This window comes from Saccopteryx leptura, chromosome 2 (genome assembly GCF_036850995.1).
Source record: "Saccopteryx leptura isolate mSacLep1 chromosome 2, mSacLep1_pri_phased_curated, whole genome shotgun sequence".
NCBI lineage: Eukaryota > Metazoa > Chordata > Mammalia > Chiroptera > Emballonuridae > Saccopteryx > Saccopteryx leptura.
Window position 1 is genome coordinate 93441020 of NC_089504.1, and position 20461 is coordinate 93461480.

Genomic DNA, 20461 nt, shown 5'->3' on the forward strand with positions numbered 1-20461 from the left:
CTGGGTCTTTACTCTTTTTATTGATCCCAAGTGATTTTTATATCAGGCTATCTCCTTCTCACCATGGAGGTTTCCTCTAATACTTGTGCCTTTCTTTTCCTTTGTTCTTTTTTGTAATGTTTGGGGTATTTGATTCACTCTTCCTGCCAAAAGTCTTCCAATAACCCTCAAGTCTCAGTGGCAGTCAACTATAAGAATTTATTTCTTATACATCTACAACAGATCTAAGCTGAGTGCAGTGGGCGGCTGTGCTTCCTCCAGCCTAGGTGGGTGAACGGCTGACATTGCACTTCTGCAGGGCAGCTGGGACAGCACCGTGCCAGGTGTGTCTCTGCTGCGGCCCAGGCTGGAGGAGAAGGCGGCTATTCACAGAGCCTCGCAAGACAAGCAGGAACCCACAGTATACGGAGGCCTAGCTTGGGACTGGAATAGGGTCACTTCTAGTCACAAGGACATTAATCAAAGCAAGTGACACAATCAAGTCCAAAGGCAGGGGGGGGGGGGGGCAGGGTGAAGGGAAGTACTTTCTGTATTTCGTAGAAGTAACTGCATGATGACACCAGGGATGGCAGCCAGGTCCTGCTGGAAGGCTGGTATCTTAACCTAGAAGTATAACTAGATAAAGTGCTTATCAATTATCAGTGAGCAAAGAAATAGTGATTCTGCATATAATACTGGGAAAATTAATAATTTGGTAGAAGGAGCAGTTCATATTAATTAAAACATTAATAAAAAATTGAACCATTAAAAAATTTAGGAGAAAATTCAAGAATATATGTGTCGCCTGACCAGGCGGTGGTGCAGTGGATAGAGCGTCGGACTGGGATGCAGAAGACCCGGGTTCGAGACCCCGAGGTCGCCAGCTTGAGCGCGGGCTCATCTGGTTTGAGAAAAAAGCCCACCAGCTTGAACCCAAGGTCGCTGGCTCCAGCAGGGGGTTACTCGGTCTGCTGAAGGCCCACGGTCAAGGCACATATGAGAAAGCAATCAATGAACAACTAAGGTGTTGCAACGCACAATGAAAAACTAATGATTGATGCTTCTCATCTCTCTGTTCCTGTCTGTCTGTCCCTGTCTATCCCTCTCTCTGACTCACTCTCTGTCTCTGTAAAAAATAAATAAATTAATTAACAACAACAACAACAACAAAAAAAAACCTGGGCTTGCTGGTCAAGGCATATATGGGAGTTGATGCTTCCTGCTCCTCCTTTCTCTCTGTCTCTCTCTCTCTCTCTCCTGTCTCTCAAAAAAAAAAATAATAATATATGTGTCAAATGTCTTGATGAGAAAGACTTTCCTAAATTTTAAAGCAATAAATAAAACAAAAATGGGGGAGAAATCTATAAATTTAATGACTTCCAATTTAACAGAAAATAACTTGAAAAATATTTGCTACAAATATGACAAAGGGTTATAATAATCTTTTATTTTTTAAATTAAGTGAGAGGCAGAGAGACAGAGACAGACTCCTGAATGCGTGCTGAATGGGATCCACCCGGCAAACCCCCTAAGGGCAATGATCTGCCCATCTGGGACCGCTATCCCATTGCTTAGCAATGAGCTATTTCAGCGCCTGAGGTGAGGCCATGCAGCCATCCTCACCGACCAGGGCCAACTTAGTCAAACTGAACCATGGCTGTGGGAGAAGAGAGGGAGAGAGAAGGGGGAGGGGTGGAGAAGCAAATGGTTGCTTCTCCTGTGTGGCCTGAGAAGGAATTGAATGCAGAACATCCACACACCAGGTCGACACTACCATTGAACCCACTGGCCAGGGCCTAATATTCTTAATTTATAGAGTGTATAGAAAGTGATGTCAGCAGCATGGGGACTTGAGAGGTCCTCCTGATCTCTCCCCTTGAAGTTGAACAGCTATAATTCAACAAAGATCCTCTACTTAACACACAAACGTGTCTGCAAGATCTACACATTGGAGCATCTGAAGGTGGGTGAGTGAGAGCGAACAGGAGGAGGGAAGGGGAAGAGCAGAGTTGCCACAGATGCAGCCTCAGCTCACTGAGGATCTCGGGAGCAGGAGAATCAGGTTACAGTGGGCACACTGCATTCCTGAGGAGTAGAGGGATACAATTAACATTTCTGCCTGTGGTCAGCACACACCACAGCTGAACCCAGTAATGGGCACAGTCAGAACACAGAAGTACAGCAGCTGTGGACAAGCAGCTGCCATTGCCAGGCTCTAAAGCCACAGAACTTGGCTAACTGCCCTCAACTTCCATAGCTCAAAGCTGCCACCAGCAGAAGCTGTAGGAGTGAGTGTTCAGTGGCAAAGCACAGTATCTGCAGCCCTGAGAACTGGAGAAGCAGAAACACTACCCTCTGAGCAGAAGGTGCACACTGTTGCTAATCTCAGTGATGGACAGGTGGCAATACAGACCTCTGACTGCTAAGGTCTGGCAGCTGCCATTAGTGGGAGGAGAACAAAACCCCAAGTGAACTACTTAGCCTTTTCCAGCCATCCCTCCCTGACCCATGGCAGCTGAATCTAGCAGAGGCTCCTGGGGATAGCTCATCTCGTCAGTACAGTGTTGCTGGCAGCATTTAGTTGCAGATGCAGTGCTGGGATTTCACCAGCTTGGAACACCATCACCACCACATTACCCATGGGGGCGGTGCCTTGAGACTGACGTGACCTGGTTCAGGTGGAACACCCACCTTCCCAGGGAATCCAGAAAACCCAAGCAGTTCAGGAGAAAATAAAAATATACATCAGTGCCACCAACCAGAAAACAAAAGAAAGACCTCTCTAATCAACCTGCTAAATAGAGAAGTGCTAAACCACTCTTTCAAAAGGGCAGATTGCTTTCCCATAAATGCCTACGTGTGGAAATAATCCATCACATACTGTGAATAACCAAGGTAACATGGCAACTCAGAAAATGAAAACTCTCCAGAAAATAAGGACATAGAAATATGTGACTCAAATGACAGAGGATTCAAAATCATAGTTCTGAAAGAACTCAGCAAGATACAAGAAAACTCAGGCAGTTTAATGAACTCAGAAATAAAATCAATAAAAAAAGGAGTATTTTACCAAACTGATTGAAACTTAAAAAAAGAACCAAATAGAAATTCTGGAGCTGAAGAATTCAATGGAGATGAATAATGAACTAGTGAGCTTAGGAAAAAGAGCTAAACAGATGGAGGAAACAATAGTAACATTGAAGATAGGAATCTAGAAATGACACAGATGGAAGAAGAGAGATTTGAAAATAAAAAAAGGGGTGAGGACTCTATGAGAACTATCTGACTCCATCTAAAGTATCAATATAAGAATAGTGGGTATGCCTGACCTGTGGTGGCACAGTGGATAAAGCGTCAACCTGGAAATGCTGAGGTCGCCGGTTCGAAACCCTGGGCTTGCCTAGTCAAGGCACATATGGGAGTTGATGCTTCCAGCTCCTCCCCCCTTCTCTCTGTCTCTCTCTCCTCTTTCTCCCTCTCTCTCTCTCCTCTCTAAAAATGAATAAATAAAAATTAAAAAAAAAAAAAGAATAGTGGATATTAGAAGAAGAGTAGGAGAAGGGAACAGAGAGCCTATTCAAAAAAACAGTCAGAACTTCCCAAACCTATGGGAAGATTTGGATCCTTGAACCCAAGAAACTAACAGAACACCTAACTATCTCAATCTAAGAAGGCCTTCTCCAAGGCATATTATATTAAAACTCAAAGAATGACAAAGAATTCTCATGGCAGCCAGAGAGAAGAAGATGGTAACTTGTAAAGAAAATCCCATTAAATTATTGAAGTTTTCAGCAGAAACTCTGCAAGCTAAAAAGAGTAGAATCAAATATTCAAACTTCTGAAAGAGAGAGATTACCAGGCAAGAATAATATATCCAACAGAATTCTTTAGATATGAAGGAGAAATAAATAAAGACTTTTCCAGACGCACAGGAGCTGACGGAATTTGCCACCAAAAGGCCTGCATTGCAGGAAATACTGGAGGAGTATACTGAAACAGACAGACATGTCTGAGATGACCCACAGGCAGACAGAAGCAGGAAATTGCAATCTTTGTTTAGAATAGGGTATTAGACACTTAAATGTAATATAAAGATTAAAAGAATTAGAGACATTTTTTTAAAGAGAAGAAGAGGACATAGCTACTGCAATTTGGAAATGAACTCACTGCATAAAAAGGGATAGTTTGTAACAACAAAAACATAGAAGACAATTAAAGGTCTGAATTTGCATAGGGTTATGGAGATAAGATGCAACCAGAAGAAAAATGACTACTATATATATGAAACATTCTTTTACGTAAACCTAATGGGAACCACACACACACACACACACACACACACACACACACACACACACACAAATCTAGAACATACAAAAAGATAAAACAAGAAAACATCATAGAATACCACCAAACTAAAATAACAAACACAAGGGAGAAACAGTGGAGACAGAACTACCAGAAAACAAAAAATACAATGATTATTGGAAATCCTCATACATTCATAATCACTTATATATAAATGGACTGAACTCCCAATAAAAAGGCACAGAGTAGCAGACTGGATCAAAAACTCCTGCCTTCAAGAGACACATCTCAATGCCAGTAAAAGTATAGATAGACTCAAAATAAATGCATGGAAATGATACTCTGAGCAAATAGCATCCAGAGAAAAGCAGGTGTAACCATAATTATATGTAACAAAATAGATTTCAAGGTAAAAAAGGTAACAGAACAAAGATGGACACTTTCAAATGTTGAGGTGGAAGCACATCAAGAAGACAAAATACTTCTTAATATGTATACTCCCAGTCAAGCAGCACCAAAATATGTAAAGCAACTATTAATAGAGCTAAAGAGAGAAAGTAATAAAAACAATTATTCCAGGGGACCTAAATATCCTATTGATAGCTATGGATAGACCATCCAAACAAAACCAATAAGGAAATATTGGTCTTTCATGATACATTAGACCAAATGAAAATAATCTCATTTATAGAACATTTTAATCCAGAACACCAAATTATATATTCTTCTTTATTGCACATGGAACATTCTCAAAGATGGACCATATTTTGGGACACAAAACTAGCCTGAACAAATTTAAGAAAATTGAAATCATACAAGCGTATTGCCTGACCACTGTGCTTTGAAATTGGAAATCAACTGCAAAAAGAAAGTGAGAAGACCACAAATATGTGGAGATTAAACAACATGCAAACTCAACAACAGCTGGCTCAAACAAGAAACAAAAGAAGAGATCAAAAAACACAGAGACAAATGAGAGTGACAGTACGACATATCAAAACTTTTGTGGTAATAAGAAGGAAATTTATATCATTAGAGGCCTATCTTAAGAAATAAGAAAAATTCCAACTAACTTAACATTTCATCTTAAAGAACTAGCACCAACAAAGCTCAGAATCAGCAGGAAGAGGAAAATAATAAAAATTAGAGCAGAATTAAATGAAATAGAGAAGAAAAAGACAATTGAAAATTAATGCAAGAGCTGTGTTTTTGGAAAGATTAATAAAATTGACAAACATCTGGCTGGACTAAGGAAAAAAGAGAAAAGACTCGAATGAACAAAAAATTGGAATGAAAGAAGAAAAGTTATGGTGGACACCCCAGAAATACAAAGGACCATACAAGAGTACTAAGGAAGACTATCTGCTACCAAGTTTAATAACCTAGAAGAAATGGAAAAGTTCTTAGAGATATATAACCTTCCTAGATTGAATCATAAAGAACTGGAAAATCCAAATAGCCCAATCAACACTAAGGAAATTGAAGCAACCATCAAAAGTAAAATTCCAGGACCAAATAGCTTCACTAGTGAATTCTAACCAAACATCCAAAAAAGATTTAATACCTATTTTTCTCAAACTCTTCCAGAAAAATTGAAGAATATGTAGTACTTTCTACCTCATTTTTTTGAGGCTAACATAACCCTGATACCTAAACTTTTCACAGATAACATAAAATAGAAAAACTATAGACCAATATCTCTGATGAATACAGATGCAACATCAACAAAATATACTGCTCACAAAAATTAGGGGCTATTCAAATGTTGGAGAGGCCGTGGAGAAAAAGGAACCCTCATCCACTGTTGGTGGGAATGTAAAGTAGTACAACCATTATGGAAGAAAGTATGGTGGTTCCTCAAAAAACTGAAAATAGAACTACCTTATGACCCAGCAATCCCTCTACTGGGTATATACCCCAAAAACTCAGAAACATTGATACATAAAGACACATGCAGCCCCATATTTATTGCAGCATTGTTCACAGTGGCCAGGACATGGAAACAACCAAAAAGCCTGTCAACAGATGACTGGATAAAGAAGATGTGGCACATATACACTATGGAGTACTACTCAGCCATAAGAAATGATGACATCGGATCATTTACAGCAAAATGGTGGGATCTTGATAACATGATACGAAGTGAAATAAGTAAATCAGAAAAAACCAGGAACTGCATTATTCCATACGTAGGTGGGACATAAAAGTGAAACTAAGAGACATTGATAAGAGTGTGGTGGTTAGGGGGGGGGGGGGGAGGGGGGAAAGGGAGAGGGAAAGGGGGAGGGGGAGGGGCACAAAGAAAACTAGATAGAAGGTGACAGAGGACAATCTGACTTTGGGTGATGGGTATGCAACATAAGTGAACAACAAGATAACCTGGACTTGTTATCTTTGAATATATGTATCCTGATTTATTGATGTCGCCCCATTAAAAAAATAAAATTATTTAAAAAAAAAAATTAGGGGCTATTTCAAATTGAATATGAAACTAAAAAAAGCATTTTGTTTTTGTTTTTATTAAATAAGAACATCAGAAAAGCCGACAAGTCAAAGAAAGTTGTTTGATTATGCAATTGAGATGCAAAACCAACTTTTATCTCATTGGTGAAAATGCACTATACAAAAGGCTGAAAGTACAGGAGTATCTGCATATTCCTGATCCCCTAATTTTTGTGAGCAGTGTACTACCAAATTGAATACAACAATGCATTAAAAAGATAATACATCATCTTTAAGTGGGATTCATTCCAGGATGTAATGATGATAGTTCAACAGAGCAAACTGATTAATGTGATACACCACATTAACAAAATAAAGGATAAAAATAATATGATCATATAAATAGGTGGAGAAAAAGCATTTAACAAGATACAGCATCCATTTATAATTAAAATATTCAATAAGATTAGTATAGAAAGAAAGTACCTCAACATAATAAAGGCCATATATGACAGACCCTTGGCTAATTAATGTACTCAGATGAACAACTGAAAACTTTTCCTTTAAAATCAGGATCAAGTCAAGGATGCCCACAGTCAGCACTGCTATTCAACACAGTACTAGAGGCCCTAGCCAGAGCAGTCAGGCAAGAGAAAAAAATAAAAAGCATCCATATTGGGAGTGAAAAAGTATAATTGTCACTTTTTTACAGATGACATGATTCTTTATGAAAACCTTAAAGACTCCACTAAAAACCAATTAGGAACATTAAACAAATACAAATTGCAGGCTACAAAGTCAATGTATAATAATCCATTGTGTTCCTATGTACTAACAATAAAATTTTAGACAAAGAAATGAAAAAAAAATTATTTTGCAATTGCAGTAAAAGGAGAATTAAATACCTAGGAATAAGCTTAACAAAGGATGTGAAGGATCTGTGTATACACTGGAAACTGCAAGACATTATTTGAAGAAATTGAAGAAGACACAAAGAAATGGAAAGATATTTCACATGGATTGGAAGAATCCACATAGTTAAAATGGTCATATCCCAAGCAATACACAGAATTAATGCAATCCCCATCAGAATTCCAATGGTATTTTGAAAGGAAACAGAACGAAACATTGTCACATTTGTATGGAACCATAAAGAACCCTAAATAGCCTGCAAAGCAGTCCTTAGAAAAAAGAACAAAACTGGAGGTATCATACTCCCTGACTTCAAATTATATTACAAAACAACAATAATCAAAACGTCATGGAATTGGCAGAAAACCGACACAGAGACTGATTGAACAGAATTGAAGACCCAAAGGTAAACCTACATGTATATGCCAAATACTTTCAACAAAGTAGCCAAAAACATGGAAAAAAGAAAGCCTCTTCAATAAATGCTGCTGGGAAAATTAGAAAGCCACATGTAAAAGAATGAAACTAGATTGCTGTTTGTCACCATACACAAATATAAACTCAAAATAGGTAAAGACCTAAATATGAAACCTGGAAAAATTAAATACATAGAAGAAAGCAGAGGTACCAAACTTATGAACCTTTGCTCTAAGATTTTATGATTTAGACCTGAAAAGTAAGGGAAGTAAAGGAAAAATAGGTGAATTGGACTATATCAAACTGAAAAGCTTCTGTACAGCAAAAGAAACCAGCAATAAAATGAAAGTCAGTTAATCAAGTGGAAGAAGATAAGTACAGATAACATCCCCTATTCAGGGGTTAATATCCAGAATATATAAAGAACTCATATATAACTCAACACCAAATAAACAATCCAGTTTAAAAAATGGTCAGAGGACCTGAGCAGACACTTTTTCCAAATAGACATACAGATGACCAAAAGATATATCAAAGATGCTCAGCTAGCTATTAGGAAAGTGCAGATCAAAACCACAGTGAGGCCTGACCTGTGGTGGCGCAGTGGATAAAGTGTCGACCTGGAAATGTTGAGGTCGCCAGTTCGAAACCCTGGGCTTGCCTGGTCAAGGCACAGATGGGAGTTGATGCTTCCAGCTCCTCCCTCCTTCTCTCTCTTTCTGTCTCTCTCTCCTCTCTCTCCCTCTCTGTCTCTCTCTCTCTCTCTCTCTCCTTTCTAAAAATGAATAAATAAAAAATAAATAAAAAAAATAAAAAAATAAAAAAAAAACACAGTGAGATACTGCCTCACACTTATTAGAATTACTATTATCTGTAAGACAATAAATAGCAAGTGTGGAGAGGTTGTGAGAAAAAGGAATTGTCATTTATTGCTGGTGGGAATATAAATTGGCATAGCCACTATGGAAAACAGTATGTAAGTTCCTCAAGAAATTAAGAACAAATTTACCATATGTCCTAGCAGTCTGTCTTCTGGCTCTCTAACCTCAAATATTTGGCAACATTTACTCTTTTTTTTTTTTTTTTTTTTTTAACTTTTTTTTTTAATTTATTCATTTTAGAGAGGAGAGGGAGAGACAGAGAGAGAGAGAGAGAGAGAGGAGAGACAGAGAGAGAGAAGGGGGGAGGAGCTGGAAGCATCAACTCCCATATGTGCCTTGACCAGGCAAGCCCAGGGTTTCGAACCGGTGACCTCAGCATTTCCAGGTCGACGCTTTATCCACTGCGCCACCACGGGTCAGGCCAGCAACATTTACTCTTAAAGATAGGCGCACACCTATGTTCATGGCAGCAGTGTTTACGTTGGGCAAGGCATGGAAACAACCGAAGTGTTCCTTAACAGATGATTGGTTAAAGAAGATATGGTACGTATCTGCAATGGAATACTACTCACCCATAAGAAAAGATGAGATGCTGCTGTTTGTGACAACATGGATGGATCTTGAGAACATCATGCTAAGAGAAGTAAATCAGATGGAAGAAATCAAGAACCACATGATTTTAACTCAAATGTAGGGTATAAAATGGAAAGCAACAAATTAACAAATGAGAAATAAACAAATTCATCAACAAAGGGTGTGTGGGGGGATTAGTAGAGTGTCAAATAAATGGTGACAGAAGGAGACTTGACTTTGGATGGTGAGCACACAATACAATACAATACAATATATAGATAATGTATCAATACTAGAGAATTGTATACTTGAAACCTATATAGTTTTATGAACCAATATCACCCCAGTAAATTTAATAAAATAAAAAATATACATCTACAACCGCCTCCAAAAAAGTCTGTATAATCCATATAAAATTATAGTAAAATCTACTGAATACATGAGCAAAGTTGACATTTTACAGTAAAAGAAAATGCAGATGATAAGCGCTATGTAAAGCCTTTTCAACTGTATACGTCATAAAAAAAATTAATTTTTAAGATATTTTCTCATCAATATAGTTAAGATTAGAAAATAAACATTATAAATTATAAAGGTGTCATGAAGGAGACACAGACAATGCCGATAGCACTGTATTTCAGAAATGATGAAAGCAATGGATATCAAGAGCCTTGGAAACTGTGATAGCCTTTGTCTTAGGATTTCCACTTCCAAGCTTAGCCTTAAAGATACAGAAAAAAGCTTCATGACTTAAGAGTGTTCATTAAAGTATTATTTATAATAATGAAAATCTAGAAGTGTTTTAAATGTACAATGAAGGAGAATGATTTATTAAATTATAGTATGCTCCTCAAGTGAATTATTAGGTAACTTTTACAGCTATGTTTATAATATGCCACATAACACTTGGAACTTGCTTAGCTCATAAAGCTCAATGAGCCAGATGTACATTGCATATATGGAGTGATCTCAGCTAGGTGAAAAGTTATGCAGAAATTAAAAGATTAGAAAGTGAGGTTGGATTCTGCAATTATTTCTGGGACTGTAATTGTTCTTTATTTTTACAATAAGAAGCTATTGTTTTGTAATTAAACCTCATTTAATAATATGAAATGATCCATTCAAAGGGTAAAGGAAACCATTATTTGCTTCCTAGGGGATTTAAACAGGTTCCATGCAGCCTCAAAAGAAATGTAGACACTGGTCATTCTGAAATTCATGTTGCCAGAATCCAAGCCAGATAAATTCAAGATAAAGAGAAATCTGCTTTATCCTCAACTGACAGTTCTTGGAACAAACAGACAGGATGCTTGCCAGCTCTTTCCTTGGGACTCTAAACCCGTCCTTAGGCAACATTTTGTTTTTCTTTTATCACATGAGCCTAATTTAATGTTTTGATTTCAAAGGAAAAGTTAAAAATAGATACACAAAATGTTATCCTGTTTGAGATTAATGATGTTTCCTAAAGTCACACTTCAGAAGTAATAAAAAGTAGCCTCACAAAATCGTGACCAACTTAATCTTTCTTGGAAACTCTCACTGGTGTGATGGATTTATCTCATTTTGCTGGCCTGGGAGGTAAAAGTGCTGGTGGAGAAAGAACTGTAATTGCTTTTATGTCTAAAGTCTTTGGACTCACAATCCATAGGGTTCCTGACTTAAGCAGTTAATGTTGGTTATCATCAAGTTCAATGTGCTTTTTTTACTCTATAAAACCTGACAACCATCAACACTGGTTTTTAATTTTTTTATGAACATTCTTCATTTCCACTGTAGCACAGAATACATTATTCTGGAAATAGCAAAGTCCAGGGATAAACTTAGATTCCAAATTGATATCCAAATCTAGCAAACACTTTTTTAATTTTTTGTGATTAAAATGAAAATTCCTGTTAGAAATGTTTTTATTGTGATATTTTATTTTAATTTCTTGAGTTTGGTTTTGCAGTTTGACCCCTCAGTCTTTTTGCTCATGTTTGTAAGGAATTAAATGTCTCAACCATTGTGAAACTGTGCTGTGGGCTTGTTTCCAGAAATGAAATAGAAAAACAGGGTAAGAGGTGGTAGGATAGGAAATTTCCTCAGTTAAACTCTTTGGTTTACATAATATTAATTCACCTCCCACCATCTTTATAAATTCAGTATCTAACTAGGCCATTATTGTAATGTTTTACAAAGTTATCTCAGAAATAACCATTTAAGTCTCAACAAGAATATTGGAACAATTTCCGACCAGATTTCATGAGTGTGAAAAAACTGTCCCCTCTATAAATACTGTTTGTGAATTTTTAGAGTACCATTAAATAGTATACTCAGAAACTTGGAAATACATCCAAATAATTCAAATTCTCTAACTAAGGAAAACTTTCCTTTTTAGTCTGAGCGACTACTGCATTCAGAGCCCTTATTGAAAGCTCTCTAGATTGGGTGAATTTGGAAAGGCCTCAGTGGTGCTGAATTGTAGGTCTGTTTATTCATGTCACTAGCTAGAATTAAGGTAATTGAGCCAAGGTTAGCATAATCAATGTTCTGTTTTTTTGAGTAAATAGGTTTTTTTTTACCTGAAATTAATATATCATAAAATAGGCTAAGCACTTTTGACTTCTTGTCCTGTAAATGTGCTGTTTATATCGAATTGAGGTTGCCAGCATCTCAGGTAAATGTTCTGCTCCATCCCTGCTTCTGTTGTGAGAAGCTCTGATACCCTTCTGGTGCTGTAGGCGAGAAGGCAAAGATAAAGTGGACTTGGTGGTTCACCAGTGCTCAGTGATGGGGGCACCAGAGGCAGGGTCTGCATATGTTTCAGAATAAGCAGACCTACTGTTTACAGTATTTATTCAAGAAACAGGTCAGCTTATAAGATGAGATTAGTAAACACACAACTTTAATGATGTTAGTAAATATAGTAGCCACAAGGAAGGGACATATCACCCTTACTTGGGCTATAAGGTCCTTTAAGCAGTGTCAGTTGATCTGGACCTGAAGGGTGCTTATAACAGAGAGAAGAGCCAGAAGAGGCATTCTACACTGAAAGAGTGTGCAGGGCCATGAGGAAGGGGCTTTGGGGAGGCTGGGGGCTGTGTTGTGTTTGAAGCTCAGAGTCTGGACTGGAGGAGAGGCGAGGGCTTACAAAGGAAGGCTGAGGACAGATTAAAGGACTTTTTTAAAGGAAGAGATTTGTACATTATTTAGAAAGTGGGAGGCCATTGGCAGATTCAGGATGGGTTATGATCAGTGTTTTAGGAAACTGATTTTGGTGACATTACAAAAGATAGGTTGAAGAGACTGACAGAGAAACCAGTGAGGAAGCTTTCTGGAATGAAGACTTTGATGACTAGCTGCTAAGTGGTAGGACAGGAGGTCATTAGATAAAGACAGGCAGTCCCGAAGACAAGATGTAGGAACGAAGGGCAGCCATTAGGGTTGGCCCATAGAGTCTGTGGTGCCTGAGATGTTCCTGATGCAGATGCCCAAGATACATAGAGCATGGGGATCTGCACCTGAAGGGACAGGTGGGCATTGGAAGGATGGAACCCTCAGTGTACCTCCCTCAGAGGAGATGACACCTTGAGGAATAGCTACACCTGGTCCACAGTGTCTGCTGGCCTGGGGTCAGCAGTGGTATCCTGCCTTGTTCCTCTATACTAGGGCCTCTTTATTCCTTTGCTTTTCTCTAACCCGTACGCACCTTCGTAGATAGTCATTCTCCGTGTCAGGAATCAGCAGACTTTTCTGCAGAGTCACTGTTTCATGTTTTGCTGGCCACATACTGTCTCTGTTCATATATATTTTTTCAGCCTTTAAAACTGTAAAAATTATTCTTGGCTTGAGGGCCAAACATAGAGGTGTTGGGCTGTGTTTGGCCTATGGGCTTTAGTTTGTGGACCCCTGATGTGAGGCACTCTCAGGGATTGATTCCATTAAAACCACTAATATTATTTTGGAGGATAGTCACATCAAGAGAACAAGATGGGGTAAAAACAATCAGCTTGGAAACTGAGTGTGTTTTTTGTAGAGTAAGTTATAAGTGCCTCTAGTTTTTTTCTTCACAAAGAGTGCCTATGCACTTATCACATTGGCTCCCCTCATCCTTCAGACTACATCGATGTCATTTCGTTTCGGAAGGCATTCCTGCACCCCGGTCTGAGTGCTCTGGCAGCGCAGTGTATTTCCCAAACCGTGACATTGACAGTCACACTCCTATAATGGCCTGGTTGAGTTCTTTAGCTCTCACCCGGCTCTGAGCTTCCAGGGGCCAAGGCATCTGCTGCTTTTGCACCGTTGTGTTGCTTGAGCACCATGTGGCACAAGGTAGACTCTGTACCATTAATAAGTGAAGTAAAAGGGCGGGTGAGAAGTAGATTTTGTGTTAAAGTAGAGGCCCCGGGACCATCCGACCTGGGTTCAGGTCCATAATTTACGTACAACTGACCTTGAACAAAGTACCTAAACTTTCTGTGTGTCAGCTTCCTCTTTTACACACTGAGGTATTAGTGGTACCTATGTCAAGGGTTGTGACCGAATGAGTTTGTGTGTGTAAAGCACTGCTTAGCCCCTGTGACAGTCTTGCGCTTCAGCTTCTGTGTTACTCTGGTGGTGGTTACCACGACCACCACTGTGGCTACCGTTTCTGTAACCAGCTACAGGAGGGAGGTATGGCTCAGGGGTTTAGAGCATCAACGTTGTAGTCAGACTGCTTGGGTTTCAGTTCTAGTTCCACCGTTTACTAGCTGTGTGGTCCTGAGCAAGTTTCTTATCCTCTGTGTCTCACTTTTTTTTCTTTTGAAAAAATGTGGATATTAGTTTCACCTAACTCAAAGGGTTATTATGGTGACTAAATGAGAAAATAAATGTAAAGCATTTAGAATAGTGGCTGGTTCCTAGTAATGTCAGTGTTAATTAATGAAGTCAGAGTTGGGTCTTAGCCATTAATTTAACTATCCTTTGCTATGTTCACTCAGTCTGAGATACATAGTTTGAGTGCCTTCTGTGTGCCAAACCTGCGAAGTCGCAACAATGACGTACTCTACCTTGAGTCAAAACCAGTGTCCTTGCCGATGGATTGAATGACTTTGAGTGAACCTCAGCATACGGTCTGGACTTCACACACATCATCGGGTGGCTTCATCCTCCTCGTGAACCTCTGTTGGAGAGATAGGAGATTACGATTCTGTAAATCCCTGTCCCTCTTGCATCATTTGCTCCTTATCTTCCAACATAAACAGAGGAAAATGCCAGCCCAGACATGGCTCAGCCCAGGCGGTGTTACAGCCAGGTTGTGGATGAGAAGAAATAGGGAAGCAAGGGTTCCTTAAATATCTCATCTGCTGTGTTATCATAAATGCCTTCATTCTGTTCCTATGGGTCTGACTTTATGATTGAATTACTTTTAACTTCAATTCACTTCATGTTTCCTACTCACCATGTTTAAAGAGATTATAAAAATCACGTTAGTCAAATAATAATTGTTCTTTTTTACCTTTGCCCATTAGCTCCCCTTTCCCATGTGAGTGAATGTATAATACTACCCAGATATTGTATAATACCACTACAGATAAAATTACCATTTTATTTATTCATCACCAATAAATTTGACAAATAACATTTTAAGTCTTAAAATTTATACATTTAGTTTTTTATCTCCAACAGGGCAGACAGTTTACAGAAGAATCAAGACATGGAATTTGAAAGAAATAAAGAACGATTTGAATTTTTAAAGGTATGAGCAGAGCTTAGTTCCATTGGTTGATTCTGTATGTGTGTGGGCAGGTGGGCGAGGTGCCAGGGAGGTGAGCGAGAGAAGTGCGTGGGCATTCACGGTGTTCTTTCCATCTTCCAATCCCAGTGGGGTTCTCAGGCTTTTCGCAACATGCGGATTATTCCCCCGGGCTCAGGAATCATCCACCAGGTGAATTTGGAGTATTTGGCAAGAGTGGTGTTTGATCAGGATGGATATTTTTACCCAGACAGCCTCGTGGGCACAGATTCACACACTACTATGATTGACGGTTTGGGCGTGCTCGGTTGGGGTGAGTGTTCTTTTATATGCTGTGCTATATATAGCACGTATCTTAATTTATGGTAGTACTGTTACATCCCAGGAGCGTGAATTTGCATGACCACAAGTATCAAAGAGATATTTTTGTCTGTTTTGTTCACTGCTGAATTTCCAGTGCCCAGAAAAATGCCTCATGCCTTTGTTTGGAAGAATGAACTGGAATAAGGCATCAAGGACAACATGAAAATCACCTGTGGTGTTTGTTAAAAATGGAGATGCTTGAACCCTAGTCCACTTGATGTGGAATTACAGGGATTTTGATACAGGGATTTTGATACAGGTGTTTGGGGACCACCTTTGGAGAAACACATTAAAATTTCTTGGAGGGAAATAGAAAAAGTGTAATTATCTTTTTAGAAACATAATTCTGCACTCATACAACATTGTAACTGCGCTTATTACCCGTTAATTAAGTGTCATGCCTGAGGGATACGGTGAGAAATAATGAAAGCATTCTTTTATCATGCCTCCTTGCAGGTGTGGGTGGTATCGAAGCAGAAGCTGTCATGCTGGGCCAGCCAATCAGCATGGTTCTTCCCCAGGTGATTGGCTACAGGCTGATGGGAAACCCCCACTCTCTGGTAACATCCACCGACATTGTGCTCACCATTACCAAGGTAACACATGCTGCTCTTCTATGGGCTTGGAGAGTCACAGTGACAGACAGGGAGGAAATACATGGTGGAGTCTGTCTTGATCTCCTATGTTATGGAAATGCTAGAAAACTATGTTGATGACTTAAGTTTAAAATGAGATGAGATGAGATAAAGAAGAATTCTGTGGTTAAGTCTTAGGTAATTATGGTCATTTTACTCTTGTGTTGATTGCTGCATGGATCTTTTTCTTTCAAAATTTTTTTGAAGTTGTAAAATAGTTCAAATACACAGAAGTACTGCTAAAAATGACATTTATGTGCCTACCACATAGATTTAACAGATGGTAACATTTTGCCACATACGCTTCAGAGCTTTCTCTGTATATTTTTTAAGAAATAAAAATTTTTAAGTAATATTACCGTATTTTTTGCTCCATAAGACACACCTGACCGTAAGACACACCTAGGGTTTTAAGAAGGAAAATAAAAATAAAAAATATTCTGAACCAAATGGTGTGTTAAAATATTTAATAAAATACTGTATTTTTCGTTCCATAAGACACATGGGCATTTCCCCTCCACTTTGGGGGGGGGGGGGGGGAGTGCGTCTTATGGAGCGAAAAGTATGGTAATGGTTTAAGCCATCTTCCCCATTCCTAGAAATAACCACTATCCTGGGGTTGGAAGAATCATTCCCATGCATCTAATTACATTTTTATTACATTTTCCCCCACAGTTCTTCTTTATATGTAAATAACAAACTTTTCCTGTGAATAATGTTGGACATTTTAAATTCTCTTTTCTGTATTGTAAGTTACATTATTGTAACAGATATTTCTCAAAATTGGAAAAAAAACTTTTTATTTCTTTTTTTTTAATCCTTTTAGGAAATAGTCTTTTTTTGTGTGATTTGCTTGCTTTGCAAAAAGAAGGCAGTTTTATTTTGAAAGATTATTAGGAAAGTAATTTTTTTATTATCACAAATTTATTATAATTTTTTCTGATTATAGTTTGGAGGGTTGGGGTATTTAGGATAGATACTATACTGGTAAAGACCAAAAAAAGTTTCTCTTTGATTTCATCTTTATGAATTTGGATTTGGATTTATTTGAACATACTTGCTTATCTTAGATGTCCCTGCATTGTTCTTCAAATTTGAAATAATATAAGGCTTGTACACAAAATTTGGCAAAATTTTATGTAATCCAAAGAGCCCATCTCTGCGGTTGTCCACAGTTCATGGAACTGGCTTCCTGTAGGGCCAGGTCAGTCCCTAAGTCTCCCGCCCTCGCTAGTGGCTTGCTTGGGAAAGATACAGGAACCAGGCTGTCTGGATCTTTTGGTTACATTTAACTTATACCTATATTTAAGAAACTTGTTCTTTATACCCTTGAAAGCAGTCATTTACTTACTCAACTAGTATAAGTCATAATTTTTAAAATTGATTATTTATTAGGGTGACACTGGTTAACATAATTATACAGGTTATTTGAGTTAAAAGAATTTTATTTTTAGCATTTCTGGGCATTTCCAACAATCTAATTAGAGAGTAGGAGTGTTTATCATTTTAAAAAACTTTTCTTAATATTGTTAATTATATTTATCATGTTACTTTTTTTTCTAAGAGCTGTTTTGACATAATTTATAGAAAGAGCCTGTTACCTGGTTTGCTCAAATGTCACCTTACAGACCATAGTACATTTATCAAAATACAGCTGTTGACATTGTTATGAATGACACTATTAACCAAACTAGAAACTTTGCCAGTTTTTTCAGTAATGTCGCTTTTCTGTTTCAGTCTCCAGTCCAAGATACCAGGTTATATTTAGTTGGCATTGCTTTTTAAGTTTTGCTCTTTTTTTTAAGTGATCAAAAACATGTTGAACTAACTTACTGTTTCTGTTTACTCACAGGGTTAGTTTGTATGATTTGCAAGGTGATGATAAGGTGATAGTTCTCCATTTTAGATATGCTATATCAACTTTGAGACCTTTTCATTCTGCTTAGCACCTCCGCCAGGTTGGGGTAGTGGGCAAGTTTGTCGAGTTCTTTGGGCCAGGAGTAGCCCAGCTGTCCATTGCTGACCGCGCTACGATTTCCAACATGTGTCCAGAGTATGGAGCAACTGCTGCCTTTTTCCCGGTCGATGAAGTTAGTATCAAGTACCTGGTGCAGACAGGTAAGAGTAGCACCATGCACAACAGAGGACCTTCTCATCCACCTCCAGTGCTCGCTGCAATGGCTGTGTTTCCTTTAAAATAGGAGCAGTAAAAGCGGGGTGCACATCCCTTCATAAGGCCTCGAGTCCTCTCCCTGATTTTCCTGAGTAAAATGTTCGTGAAGTATATAGTTAAGATTGTAATAAGAAAGCTTTTTTTTTTTAATTAGTTTATTGGCCCTGGCCTGTTGGCTCAGTGGTAGAGCATTGGCCTGGCATATGGATGTTCTGGGTTTGACTCCTGGTCAGGAGAAATGACTATCTGCTTCTTCACTCCTCCTGTACCCCCTCACCCTCATCTCCCACAGCCATGGCTCGATTGATTCGAGCACATTGGCCCTGGGCGCTGATGATGGCTCCATAGAGCCTCCACCTCAGGCACTAAAAATAGTTCAGTTACGAGCATGGTCCCAGATGAGGGTTGCTGGCTGTGATCCTGGTCAGGACCCATGCAGAAAGTCTGTCTCTATCTTTCCTCCTTTCACTTGGAAAAGAAGAAAAATAAATAAATAATAAAGTTTTACTAACTACAACTACATTGAAAATGATTAGTTGACGGGCGCATGCGGGAGTCTGTCTGACTGTCTCTCCCCGTTTCCAGCTTCAGAAAAATACAAAAAAAAAAAAAAAAAGAAAATGATTAGTTGATACCTCCCTTGAGCTTCAAAGGATTTGAAATGGAAAAGATACAGAAATGAAAGGACAAAATAAATAATTGAGGGACTGAACCTAAAGAAGAGAAGGGATGGGATGGTAGGGAGGGGGCAGGGACAGCTGCCTGGCATACCTGGAGCCAAGGTGAGTTTCTGGGGCTCTAGATCCAGCCACTACACTTAGTGACCTTGCACCAACTTTGAAGCATCTATTAAATGGAACTCCTCAGAGAAGTAGAACTCATTCCTAAGAGAAAATTCTCCTGTGTATCTTTATGAGGGCATGGCATGGGAGGTAATGAACAGTGGGCTCAACAAGTCATAATAAATATGTTAATAAAGCGCAGTTACTTTGATGAGGCCCAAGATGAAAGCTGATGCCCTTTACAATTCAGTTAAAAAAGAAACAAACCAGCAAAAAATGACAATATATTGTGGGTCCAAGATTCAAGCTTTCAGACAGTCAGAAAAAATGAGTAGACTGCATATCCATGGGCATATTTGGTGAGAATTAACTCCCACAGCCAGGGTCTTATGACTAAATGCAAAGCAGTCAGGGTCACATTCCTGGTGATACAGCATTATGAGTTAAGACTTTGGACGTTGGAGTCAAACTCAGACTCGGATCCTGGTTCTGTCATTTATTAGCTGTCTTCCGTGGGAACATTACTTAATCTTCTTGAACCACCATTTCCTCATCTGTGAATGAGAATGATAACAGTAGCTTTCTTATGAGGTTGATGATAAAGGATTAGAGATTGAGATAATGCACTCAAAACGTTTATCACACTGTGCAGGGCACCCAAGAAGTGCTCACAGCTGGTGATTTGTGGTGGGAGTTGGGGTGGATTATTATTTTAACAATAATAATGTGGAATGTTGAGAGTCTATGGCCAGTTGAGGTCAGAGGCATTAGGAGACCTGGGGTCCTCATAATTAAGGAGCATAATAAAGGGAAAAGGGAATGCTTATAGGTAAGATTAGAATTATAGTCTCGTTCTTAGATCAGTTAGTGGCCCCTAATAAACAGCAGGTCAGCCAGCAAGTCGAACTCTTCACCTGAGTGCTGAGGTATCAGCAGAGCTGTCGTGTGTGAATGAAATGCATACGACTTGTGTAATTGCTGGTAGAGGCAGTAGCTTAGAGTCTATATTTAACCAGGAAATATTAACCTCTATTACATCTATTGTTACCTCTTAAAATGCCTATTTAGGTCGTGATGAAGAGAAGGTCAAGAACATTAAAAAATATCTTCAGACTGTGGGAATGTTTCGCGATTTCAGTGACTCCACTCAGGACCCAGACTTCGCCCAGGTATGAGAACGCCTTTACCAAACATGCGTTTCCCCTTCCTGAAGTCATCTCAGGAGAACAGGGGGTTCAGAGCTAAAAAATCAAAAAGATCAGGAACTATAAAGATAACAA

General features: G+C 38.7%; 1 protein-coding gene across 2 annotated transcripts in view; it reads left to right on the forward strand.

Annotated features, from left to right (window-relative positions):
* ACO1 (aconitase 1) overlaps positions 1 to 20461 on the forward strand; it is a 67940-nt gene that overhangs the window by 26416 nt on the left and 21063 nt on the right. For both annotated transcript variants that reach the window (XM_066368308.1, XM_066368309.1), the window contains 5 exons: positions 15162 to 15231; positions 15358 to 15541; positions 16048 to 16187; positions 18173 to 18344; positions 20250 to 20350. In XM_066368308.1, the coding sequence (XP_066224405.1) occupies positions 15162 to 15231; positions 15358 to 15541; positions 16048 to 16187; positions 18173 to 18344; positions 20250 to 20350 (667 nt within the window). The remainder of the gene's footprint in view (positions 1 to 15161; positions 15232 to 15357; positions 15542 to 16047; positions 16188 to 18172; positions 18345 to 20249; positions 20351 to 20461) is intronic.